Genomic DNA, 12626 nt, shown 5'->3' with positions numbered 1-12626 from the left:
CAGGGGGGCCCGGGCCAGCGACCGATGGGGCAGGACGGGGACACGTGCCATCGTGTGCCATCGTGTGCCATCACGTGCCATCGCGTGCCATCACGTGCACAGTGCCCCTAAAAACTCCAGGTGAGGCTGTGGTTGGTGCTGCAGGTGGGTGGGAGGGCTGTGATCCTTTGGGCTGGCTGTGTCCTCCGAGGATAGAGTTGGGTTTTTATGTGGACTTTAAACTGAAGTCATGGTTACAATAGCCTGGTATGCAGAGGGTATGAGATGTTAGCTTTTTAAAATGACCTGATTTGTAGAGGGTCCAGGTAAAACAAAGTTCTGACTGCAACAGCTTTATTGTGTCATCATTCTACTGAGGATCCCTAAAGAGCTGCCTGTCTCCATAGTGTCCGGTGATAGTAGGCAGAGAAGACTTTTAAATTTTATTCTTCTGCTGTGTGGAAAGGAAAGTTTTCCAAGCTTTGAAATGCACTTTTTTACGGTGTAGTGAAAAACGAAGGCCTTTCAAAACCCTTTTGTTGTTGTTTGGCAAAGTACAGAGAAGGAAAGAAAGAGACTCAGCCTTTACGGATGACGGCCAACAAGAAATTTAATTAGGGCACTGGTTTGCAATGTGACAGACCACGTTCAAAATCTTGGACAGAATCAAGCTGAACAAGAACTTATACTGAGTCTCTTGTGGGAAACATCTACTAGGAAAAATCAAATTAAAACATTGTACCTTGCATTCTTATCTTAGATCACTTCATGGAGATTACATCCTTTCTTTACATAAAACGTTATCATTAGCTTTGTCTCCAGGTATGGTACAGTACAATTGCCATCAATGTGTTTGAATAAACTCGCTATTGTGTTCACAATATTGATAAGAACTGCTCAGACATACTCTGAGAAACCAAACACCGTTTTGCTGAGACTCAAATGTTCCATTTGAAGCGGTGCAGGCTGCAGCTCCATCAGCTTTCATTCTTTGTCTGATTTATTGTTCCTGTAGCCTTCCTTCCCTGTGCGTCCAGGTAACGGCAGAACTGCCTTGTGAACCAGAGCACTGCACTTTGCTACCGTCAGAAACACGGATGCAATCACAGCCTCCCTTCTGCTCAGTCTGGACTGATCAGAAGAAGCAGAGTTTTGTTTCTGCAAAGCCTGTGGAGGAAGAAGTGTCTGATCCCTCTGGCATGGAAGCCAGCACCTTGCTTAGCTTGGTTTAAAGACACGGATCGTGAAGGCTTACGGTGTTTAGCAGCAAGACAGTTATCCTGGCACTTCTGCGGGAAGTCGGAGATCATGGAACCCCCTGTAGTTGCTCAGTGAATCGATGTTCTTGGTAATTTCTTGCCTGCTATTGGAAACATGGCTGGTAAGCTTGGCGGTTTCGCCGAGCCTCTGCAGAGTCCAGGGAACTTCCAGTTTGTGGGAAATATTTCTAGCTGCTGGCCAGTTTGAACTGTAACCAAGTTTTGGAAAGGTGACGTTTCTCTCAAACCAGAAAACTTGTTTATTTTGGGACTGAGGGTAATTTTCTGGCACTGATTATTTATGTGCGCTCTTTTGCGGCTCAGACTTGCCTGGAGAACAGCTCTGTATTTTCAGAGTATCTCTCATTTGCCTTCCATTTTCTTATAACCTTCTGCTGTTACGATAAAACATGGAATGTGACAAACTGACTTATTCTAACCTTGCGGTTCTCTGCCTCGGGGCTATTCAGCCTTGGGTTCAATGTCACCAACAGGAGGCAAGTAGAGGAGGCTCAACACAGCAAAACCAGAAACAAGCAGCTTTGTAAGCAGAGAACTTGGAAAGTCTCATCTCCAAGACGTATAGGCCTTACAGTCGGATTCTCCACTGCCTAGGAGGATGCAAACTTTGGTTAAGGTGTTTCCCACAGATGAAATATTTTGACACCACTTCTCCAGCGTGGATTCTCTGGAGTTTAATAAGGGCCAAACTCACTGCGTAGCCTCCGTCAGAGCAGGCGAAACATCAAGCTGTACCACGTCCCCTTGGAGCTGTAAGCAGCTGAATATCCTTGAAGCATCCATTACTACAAAACCGAATCACAACTGTTTATTGAGTCAAAAGCTACCACAGGAAAGTGGACAGGCATAGAGCATGAATGTGTAAGCCTCATTTTGGTTTAAGCAATGGGGATGGGAGAAGATTACTTTCTACTTCAGCAAACACGAAGGGAAAAACAAGAAATGCAGCTTTACCCAGGGGTCTGCCTTAATGCTAGGAATAATACTTCTAGCTCCATTCAAGCTCTCAATCTACTGTTAAGCAAAGTAAAAGGAGTCAACCTGAACCACTTTTTAGCAATTAAACCTTGCACTAGTGGCTCACGTGAACTCATTTCACTGTGCATGCAACACACGAGGCGAATATGATGTGACTAATTCTTGCACCTCAGTGCAGTGACTGGTTAGACATTATCAACTGGATTGTGTGTCCTCATGTGACCACACTCGAAATTCTGCAGACAGCTCGTGTCAAAGCTACCTGGCTGTCTTTTGGGTCTATCTATCCCTGTTTACTACACTGCTCACTGTCACACAGATGTGCCATGCAAGTATTAAAACCTCCATCGTTTTTGCTTGAAACAAATGGCAATACTTCCACCTGTACATGTATTTATGAATCCTGACCAAGATTTCCCTCTTTGTCCTTAGCAAAACATCCTACTCGCCTGTCAACACCTGATTGTAAAGTTGTCAGCAGGGTCTGTGTGTAAAGCCTGATCTAAATGTCACTGAAACTACTGAAGATCTGTTTATATTGACTTCTGCGAGAGTGGGCAAAAGGCACAACGTACTCAAGTCACTATTACTTTTTGTGCCAGGTTAGAGGTAACATTTCTAGTTCTGAAATTATCGCACGTTCATGTTTAAACGAACACTGCAGCAGTGATTGTATCAAGAACAGTTCAGGTTTGTGTGCCCAGTCTTTGCTTGTGCCAGAGGAGGCACCAGCTCCCCCTTCCAAGGACTCTGAAATCAGTGTTTGGTGACAGAATGATGAGAAGGTGGGAGTCTAATTATAGATCATAAATGTGCCCTAATGCCAAAAGGTCTTGGGGTTGTGCATCTTCACTCTCTGAGACTTGACCTCCAGGAGGGAACGGAGCACGTCTCGTGTGTTTGTGCAGCTGGGGTGACCCACAGCCCAACAACGAGCACTGGCTCTGATGGAGCTAGAGAAAATGCCAGGGCCTTATGGGAGGAGGAGTGGAAATCCATTTTTCACTTTTTTCTCCTTCTTACTATTTAAGCTGCTTGCATGCCAAGAAAGGTCAGCTTTAAGTCTAAACCTGAGTGTTAGAACTGATGTGTTTTTTTGGAAGGGTGAGCTATTAGCCGAAACTACAAGCATTTCTCCATTATCTTTAAAATACCCTTTTGAGAGTACATTGGTTTTAATCAAACAACAGAGAATAGAAATAGAAGAACAATAACAAAAATGGACAATTTGATGATTCAGAAGCAGGAACTTCTAGTATTCTCCTGCAGACTTGTGTTTGCGCCAAGAGCAGGGTCCGTGTAGTTTAAATGAATTGATAATCAAGTATCAGTAGAGGAGTTGTTTATTTTTCTATTCCTCTGTCCCTCCTGGAGTCTTTTACAAAGTACCTTCTGGTTTAAAAAAATAAATGTTATCTTTTCTTTTTTTTTTTTTTTTTTTTTTTTTTTTTTTTTTTTTTTTTCCCTAGGATAGAAGTACCCAGATCTCTCTGTTTACTGTCAGAGAAAGCAAAAAACAGGCTCATGTCAGAACCAGTAGGTAAAGGGAACCTCAAAGGGAAATTCGTTCAATTCCAGGTAGTGAACTAAGTGCAAAGAAGATAAAGGCACGGAAAGGGAAAAGGAGGAAGGTCAATAAGCAGAGTGATGCAGGGTTTACTGTTGTCTAGGATTTTTAAATAGTCTCTAGGGTAGGACAATTAAGTACCACTGTTAAACAACTTGCCCTTTTCCTATTTCTCGGGGGTTCTCTCTACAGAGCTACTTTAAGCCATATCTCCTACCGCAGACCTTGAACGCGTTGCAGTTCTGGGGTCTTTGAAGAAAGGGATACATTTTCCTCCTGGATGGCAGCAGTTGTCTGTGGCGGTAAGACGGAGACATATTGGCAGGTTTAATTCCAAATAACTGTTTCTTTCATCGGTATCTTGTAATTAGCTTCCCATTTGCCAAGCGGAGAATGACTCTGTCTAAAGCACAAGCATGTAATTTAGTGATCAGAGTTCTGATCTTGAAAACCACCTCAGAGTTACTTTGTCATCTGCATGCACTGGCGCATCCATGAAGGTAACTTGCACAGTGGAGACCAAATGAAAAGAAGAAAATGGCTGGGCCTGCTGCAACTTTTGTTCTGCTCTTGCTTCTCTGCGCATCAAAGATATGGTTTGGATTTTTAAGGGGATGGGGAGGAAGTGAAGTAGGAGAATATGTGGAAAATACATAAGAAGGAATGGAGAAGCGTGGGAAAAACAGCCTGCAAATATTGGAAGATGTCTTTGGACTAACTAGGGAGATTCCCAGCCGTCAGGTGAATTCTTAGAATTAAGCAGTAGAAGAGAATAGAGTTCTCCACGTGTAAAACTCCATGGCTAAATTCAGGATAGCATATCATGTTCAGAAGAAATGATATTGCCAGCCAGGACAAAGTTTCTTTAGGTTATCAAATTGAGGTGTTTTTCAAACTAAGCCTAGTTAGATACAAGGAAGATGTTTTAGACCTAAGGCAGAAATTGTCCCCTGTGAGGGGGGTGAGGCCCTGGCACAGGCTGCCCAGAGCAGCTGTGGCTGCCCCCTCCCTGGAAGGGTTCAAGGCCAGGTTGGACGGGGCTTTGGGCAGCCTGGGCTGGGGGAAGGTGGCCCTGCCCGGGGCAGGGGGGTGGCACTGGGTGGGCTGTAAGGTCCCTTCCAACCCAAACCATTCTATGAATCTAGTTTACAAATCTTTTCAGGGCAAGGATTAAATGGGGTTTTAAATAAAAGTAGTTACAAATAAGAATACTGAGAAAGTTCTTCTCTGTATTTCAGCAACAGTTACCAGCGGTTCTGACAACTCAAAATACTTGCTGCTACACGAAAAGCCAGCAAGGTTTGGTAAGTAACAGACAACTGTTTAATGAGTTTTCCTTCTCTAATTATGTGACGGAAGAAAATTGTCTCTTGTTTCTAGAAACATTCCGTGGGCTCCTCTGGACTAGCGTGAGTTGTGTGCGCTCACCAACTCTGAAACTCCAGCTGCAAGCACCAGTTACAGAAAAATGTGAGAAACCTGAGGTGAAGGCGTACTTTTTAGGATCCTGGATTTTCACCTTTCCATGCTGCTGTTAGCAAACCATGTTATTGCAGGTTCTTCCTGATTAAAGTAGGGTAAGACTGTCAGTCTGATTCATCACTTACGTGGTTGTTTACATCGATACAGAGAATCCGCACTAAAAAAAAATCAGAATCCCTGCCCTGACTGTCACGCCTCCAGTCTCTATGTTTCTTCAGTATTCCCAGCTCGGCACCATCATCCGCTGGTTCCAGGACCCTTCCCATCAGACACAGCTGAACGGCTTGCCAGCCAGCTGCCTCTGGTACGCGGGGTCTCAGGGCACAAGGGGCTCAACAAACGCGGCTCAACAAACCAGAGCGTGTGCCTTCTAATGAGGGCCTGACACACAGAAGAGCCCTCGTAAGGAACATACTCTCCTCGCACATCTTCACTCGCAGGTGTGCTCCCTGCAACCCCAGGGGAAAAAAAAAAAAAAAAAAAAAAAAAAAAAAAAAAAAAAAAAAAAAAAAAAAAATTAAGAAATCTGTTTACAACAGGGCTAAATGCAGCCACAGTGTGTACGGAGCACGGCAGAGCAGACTGCCTGAGCACAAATCACACCAGACAATGGCCACTGGTTGTGAGGCTGCATTTCCGTGTATCCCTGGCGAAGCATCTGCTTTGCATTGTTGCAGGTGAGAAAAACAAAGGGCGCTGGTGACTTGGGCCCCCGCAGGTCCATGGTTCTCAGAGCAGGGTAAGGAAATAGCCTCAGACAAGTAGCCAAGCTGTGTGCCATGAGCTGTTTTTAAAGCCTGTTATAAATGTTTTCACTGAAAGGCTGCTCCTATCAGCTAGTATAAGTGCTATCATCTCCCGTTTATTTCCAATCAAAAAAAACCCCAGAAAAACAGAGAACAGAATAGAAACAGAAAATAGAAAACAGAAAGCATTTACTCAACGTCTCCAAGGGACTCAACAACACAGCAAGGATTAGAACTAAGGATTTCCTGTCCGATCTGCAAACCGCACCTCTCTCCTGTTTACAAAGTTAACTTATTCCCTAGCAGAAAAACCATGTGAATGGAACAATTCATTCGGCTATTTCGGCCTCCCTTCCTTCCCCTCTCAGTTCATTCCTGGCATTACCTTCAGATCTTTACAAAACCTGTTACCAGAACTGTGTGGCAAAGCAAAGCAAGCAAAGAATGTTTCAGAACAGTTTCAGCTGCATAATGCCTGTTAAAATAAAGTTTGGAACTCTTAATAAATACCCTAGAAATATTATACTCTTGTTAATGAAAAATGAAACCGAAAGGTAAACTCAGACATCAAGAAGTAAGTTAATGAATGACTAAAGCCAATCATGCCAGTTACCTGCACACGTCATTTTTTGCATGCATGACTCCAGCAATACTAGAGCGATAGTGTTACTAATCAGAGTAAGTTACTACTAATACTCCCGCTTACAGTATGGCTTAAGAATCAAGAGAGTTTTAAAGAAATAATATCTTTAGGGTCTTTGCATTTTCTTCCTTTTTTTTTTAAAAAAAAAAAAATTTAGAAGTCACATTTTCACATTTCTCTCTGGAATCAAAAGCTAAAAACTTCTTGAAAAGTACCCAACTGAATTTCTTATGTCCTTCTGTGATTGCAGGGTTTAGCGCCTCAATCTTAAATACCACAAGAAATTAGCAACACCGAGCTGATTGAAAGTCCAAGATTTGACTAGAGCCTAGGATCAAGAGCAAGAAGGCTCGAGTTCAAAGACTATAATGGCAATTTATTCCAAATGATGTGTGCAATCATCACTTCCCTCAATCCATGGGTTCTTAAGGAGCACTCCTCCTGGCAAAGCCGGATCATTGATGCGATAAGTTCCTACACCCTACACACAGAGCTAGCAATGAACTTCTCACTGCAGAACGCTAGTAAAATTACAGGCTGCTTCAAAGTACAAAAACATGATTCCAAAGAGCTGATTGTGCTCTTTTTAGATTAGTTGGCTCCGTAGGTATGTTTTAGTAACAATAGCTTCAGTGGTACTCACAAGATAACTACAGGGCTTAAGCTAAGACTTATATTTACGTATCCCTTTCGAAATAAATGTGCGCAGGTGTAATTCTTCCATCTGGTACTGAAGAATAATAGCTTGTTAACTTAACTAATGGATAAAAATGCTTCACCTTAGTAAGAATCTAAACCAGCAGATGCTAAACCCCACTATTAAAAATAACAGGGAAATCCTATAGACGGCAGTGGTTTTAACACACTTGCTTTCAACTTCCTGCTTTTGTTAAGCAAAAGTGTTTCATAAAAGTGTCTGAGCCTTCTCTTTCACTTCTTTATCTCACCTATGTAGGTTTATTAGTAAGGGAAAAAAATGAACACTTCTGTTCCCTCGGTAACACCACACCCTTTCCCCAAAAAGCAGCATTTCTGCGTACAGACCATGAGGGTTTGGAGATTTCAAACCCAAATCAACCCACCTCAAACAAGAACTAGTCAAGGCCCTTTACAATTCTGTATCTCAGCTCCTCCCCTTCCTGCAGTGTGCCTCATAAAGGTGGTGACAAGGAAGCTCTTCCCACCTGTGGGTGCTTCTGTGCTTCCTAGAGATGCAGCATCTTATCAGTTAAGTCTATGCCCAAGTGTTGTTTCTCCCCCCTCCTTTCCCAACATAATTTTTTGTTGTGATTGTTGGTATTGCTGTTATGGGTTTTTTTTTTTATTGATTTCAAGGTATTCAAAGAGACTGAGAAAAGTTAATTCTCCCCCTTCCAGAGATTAATAAGTGGAGAAGATGTTGATGCTTTTAAAGTATTCTCTGAGTAGGGATTTAGTGGGTTTGGTGTACCTAGATTTGGTCACTGGCACAGAGGACCTGTGTTTTCAAGACAAAGGATGTGGTTTCTCTGTAGAATGCTGAAAACTGGGGCTGGAAAGGACTGAGGCCTCTCTTACCCTTAGGCAGGGAGCAGCTCTACTTAGATGATTCCCAGTAGGGGGTTATCTAATTCGCTCTTAAAAGTGCCTGCTAGTGGATGTACTGCAGATTTTTTTGGTGATGTAGTTCAGTGTTAAATCATTCTTGTCAGAATAAAAACACTTTCTGAGTCCCTTGCTTTGTGTCCATGGTGCCTAGCCCGTGATGACCTCCTTTTGTTTCTTGTTGTTGTTTTTCCTACTGCTACTAGGTTTTAGACTTCCAAGTTCTGTCCAAATTATCCTGAGGTGGAAGATTCAAAGTGCCAGTTTATGCTGAACTGGGTATTTTGTTAACTGCAGCTACTGTTACAGGAAGGGTGAAGTCTAAGTCTTGGGAATCACCTATGGCTCCAGTTTTATTTTCAATAGGATTGTTGGCCTCCCATAATAGTTCTCTTAGTTTTTAGTTGGACTCATCCTGCCATAGAACTAACTACAGTTGTGAAAAATGTAGTGAGAGACTTAGTAACAAAATTTTTCTATGCATCTCTAGTTATCTCTCTTCTTAATTTAACTCCAAAATACTGGGACACCTCTTACCCTTCTAAACAAGCCCTCCTAGTTGAAAAATACTTATTTTCCTCCCCCCAAACAGGTGCTTCCCATCTACCTCTAAAACCTTTTTTTTTTCTTCTTTTCCAGAAGCCTTGTTTTCCCTGTATGCTTGCAAATAAAACTGCCAAAATTCAGGGGCATGAGTCCTGTACAAATTGTCCTTAAACAGTCTATTAAACTAATATTTTGCAAATTGTGGTTTCAATCATTATAATTTAGATCAGCTCTAAACAAATCAACTTCAGAGCTGGTTTTAAACCTGTCTTGCAAGCTACCGCTTTAATGAGCAGATGAAATTCTTTCTAAGCCTAATTAGCTTTTTTGTTTGCTTGCACCAGGCTAAAGTTAAGAAAAAAAGCCTTAGTAATTTCTGAAAGAAAATGTTGAGGCTTCCCCTTGTAATACCAGAGCTTTAATCCAATGAACTTCATGCTTCTGAGTGACACAAGCTGTTTCTTTACCAGAAGTAGGGAGCATAAGTTTGCTCAGTGATGAGGAGTTTGGGGCGTTTGGTTACAGAACCATTAGATAATACTGTTAGAGAGTTTTGTCTGGGAAATGGCTCTCTAGAAAATTGCTGGCAGTGGCAAAGGGAATAGGAAGTTATGTACCATCCTCTTCTGCTTTTTATTATCGTTTATAAACTGCCCAGTGACTGAGCAGGGTGACGTTTTATGTCACTTCTGAGTATTCCCCAACAGTACAGATGCTCAGAACTGCTAGAAACTTTAATTACGTATTTGCCCTTTCCAAAAATAAAACCCAGTGACTTCGCTGGAACTGCTCTTGGTGAAGTAAGGCACAATATGTGTCCTTGCAGTGTTCAAGTTTAGGACAGTGAGGCAGGAACTGGAAATGCTTAAAGCTTTGCTTCAATCTTGGTTTTAGCTGAAAATCTCTGGCCACTGGCAGTTGGGGCTTTGCAGGTGGGACCTGGTTAAAATGAACTGGGGCTGAGTAAAGCCTGACTGTCAGAAAAAAAAAAAAACAAAAAACAAATGGAAGTTCTGCATCTCCACAGAAGGCTTCCTGGCACGGCAGCTGGCACACTGCAGGTGGCATTAAGGGCTACCCGCTTGAGCGGGGCTGGTGTCGATGTAAGGTGGAGATCAGATGGGTCGGGACTTGCACCACGTGCAGCTCACCCTGGGTGAGTTTACCTGAAACTCGCTGCAGAATCAGGGTCTGCCTGACCTTTTGCTAAGCGTGAACTTCCATGTGGCAGCGTTAAGATGTGACTCGGCACTGGTTTGATAATGGTTGTTAATTAAGTGGCTACATACCTAGAGACAATTATGTGAAATTAAGAATGGGGAAACACGGGGTGAATATTAGCAAACATCTTCTAGGAGCAAAGGCTGCTAGGCTGTGAAACGTTCTCCCAAAAGGCGATGGAAAACTCTTGCTGAGACACTTCAAGCTAGACAGAATGAAGTACAGAAGAGAACGCTGTAGGGAATTATAATGTCCTGATGTTAACCTGCATGTGACCTCAGATGGCTTAGCTATTACTAAATTCCAGTGATAATTTTGGTGATAATGACTCCCTTTATTTCTAAACGGGATTGTTGTAATTCATTAGTCCTGTCTAACGGGTCAAATGACTGGGAAACTAAAGCAGATGCAAAATGAGTTGCTGATAAGAGCTCTTTTCTGAGGCCTCAGCTGTTTGATCAGTGATTTGACATTAATATATGTATTTTTTAACTGGCTGCCAGTCATATTTTATATTTTGATTTTCAAGTTGTTCTAACTTCTGCAGCTCCTGATTTATGCTGCTGTGAAGCGACCACTCTGTATGTAGTTGGCCTTTAACAAATACAACCAGAAATGCTTCTCTGTGGATCTTTGTCCCTACATGTCCCTCCCATTTCCTGGAGATGCTCTTTAGTCTGAGCTGAAGGGGTTTGTCTGTAGAGTAAGAATTAGTAATTAAAGCATGATCAGAATAGAGAAACGTTCATGAAAGCTTTGTGCTGTTGGTGGTTGTGTAGAAATTTAACATAATACAGTTACTATCCTCCCCGGAGCACCTGAACAAATGCTTAAATTCCAGTGAAATCAAAAGGACATAAGGATGTGCTTATAAACTTTGAATCAGCAAAATGCACTCTTGCTAATTTGCACTAACAATTCATGCTCGTGTGAATGCTTGTGTTGTCTGAATTAATAAGCAAGCGAATACCCAAGCAAAGACTGTGATTCTCAAGATGTCTTACTAATTACCCTGGCTGTGATTTAATGTTAATTATTTATTATACGTCATTATACCTCAGTTCAAAACAAAAACCTGAAATGTTAGAATTATGATCCATCCTTCTGGCATCATGATATTAAATCTCTTCTAAGATGGATTTTGTTTTAATTATAAGGTATGTACTAAAGCTTCATTAATTTATATTACAGAGCTAATTGCAGGTCTTTTTACCTTTTTTTTTTTTTTTAGCAACAGAAGTTCATGAGACAACGCTCATTCTGCTCTGAGGGCCAAATTCTCAAGTAATTGTACAGAAGGCAATGGGTGAATTTAACTTTATTTGCAAATTTTCCTGCAGGACAGTTCTGTTTAGGGTTGGGAAGGATGTTTTTAAAGAAACATGAAAAAAAGAGAAATGCCAGTTTTCATCCTGAATTTGGTATTGACTAAACGTGGCCACAAATTTGCAGAGTCGAGTGAATTGGTTCTTGAGCTCTGGGAACCATGGACCTGGGTGTTAAGAGAAGGGCCTTAATGCTGTAGTGATCCAGAAAGAGCCTGTCTTGATGGTGAATGTTTTCAAACTTGGAGTGTGTTTGCTTTTAGATTTCTGGATTGCTCTCAACATGGACTAAGCAAAATACTTGGTTCCAGACATTCTCAAATTGAGGTGAGCTGCGGTTCTTTAGGATGCATTTCATTTATGTGTTGAGTGCTCTTTCAAACATCGTCGTTGTTTCTAAGACTGCCTTTATTTGCATGTGCAATCTTTATCAGAGATGTCGAGATCCATCTGCATTTGTCCAAAGCAGCCTGTCATCCAGGCCAGGCAGGGGGTTCTGGTGCTCGCTCCCGAACGCTGGGAGCCTGACTGTGTGTTTGTTCAAAGGTGTTCGGTTCCCAGAGTTCTGCGGTTGGTGCTGTACTTCAGCAGGAATTCAATGGCCTTCCATGTAAGAAAAGCAGCCTCTTAGGTGTTTTGAGCTGCAAGCGCAAAAGTAGCGTATGTGATGACTTGGGAAACTTGAGGCACGCCGCGAGTTTGCGGCAGCGCTGGGATTGCAGGATGAGCTCATGAATCTCAAAGTGAAATCTGGATTATCAAGCTTTACCCAGCCCGAGAAGAAAGAAAACGTTTGCACAAACATCTGTGAAGGGAAACTGATGACTTTCACAAGATCTTAAATAGATTGTACTGAATCAATTATCCAAGTCCTGTATGTTAACTACAGCTGAGGCTTGAGCAGGGACCCAGTGAGCTAAAAAGGAGCCTTCCTCCTTTCTGAGCCAGCAGGAGCGGTGCCAAGCTGGGCTCGGCTGGAAGCCTTTCTTTGTAGATCTTGCTGGCTGTCAGCGTGAAAGGTGGATGGAGGCTAAAAATGGCTCAGAAGCATTGCTGGTGTATGCGGGGAATAGCAATGAGAATGGCAAAGTCGCGCTTGGGTTCTCCAGCGAAATGAGAGACCGAGCCTGCAGACGTTATGGAAAGCATCCAAGAGGGTGGGAAATGTGCATCAAACAGGTTATGTGGCTACAGCGAGGAAGTGCTGCGTGAGGAAATGGCAGGAGAAGGAAGGGAGGGAGCGGAGGAAAGTTTAAAAAAAAAAAAAAAAAAAAA

The 12626-nt window shown here is 42.4% G+C and overlaps 1 protein-coding gene across 1 annotated transcript in view; it reads left to right on the top strand.

Moving 5' to 3' along the window:
- Positions 1 to 1343: 1343 nt before the first annotated feature.
- PPP2R2A (protein phosphatase 2 regulatory subunit Balpha) overlaps positions 1344 to 12626 on the top strand; it is a 48359-nt gene continuing 37076 nt past the window's right edge. Inside the window, exon 1 of the mRNA XM_026863065.1 lies at positions 1344 to 1360. Coding sequence (XP_026718866.1) covers positions 1354 to 1360 — 7 coding nt within the window. The 5' untranslated portion in view covers positions 1344 to 1353. The remainder of the gene's footprint in view (positions 1361 to 12626) is intronic.

This window comes from Athene cunicularia (genome assembly GCF_003259725.1).
Source record: "Athene cunicularia isolate RWA chromosome 22 unlocalized genomic scaffold, athCun1 chr22_part1, whole genome shotgun sequence".
NCBI lineage: Eukaryota > Metazoa > Chordata > Aves > Strigiformes > Strigidae > Athene > Athene cunicularia.
Note: the sequence above shows the minus strand (reverse complement) of the source record. Positions and strands in the feature narration are given on the sequence as shown.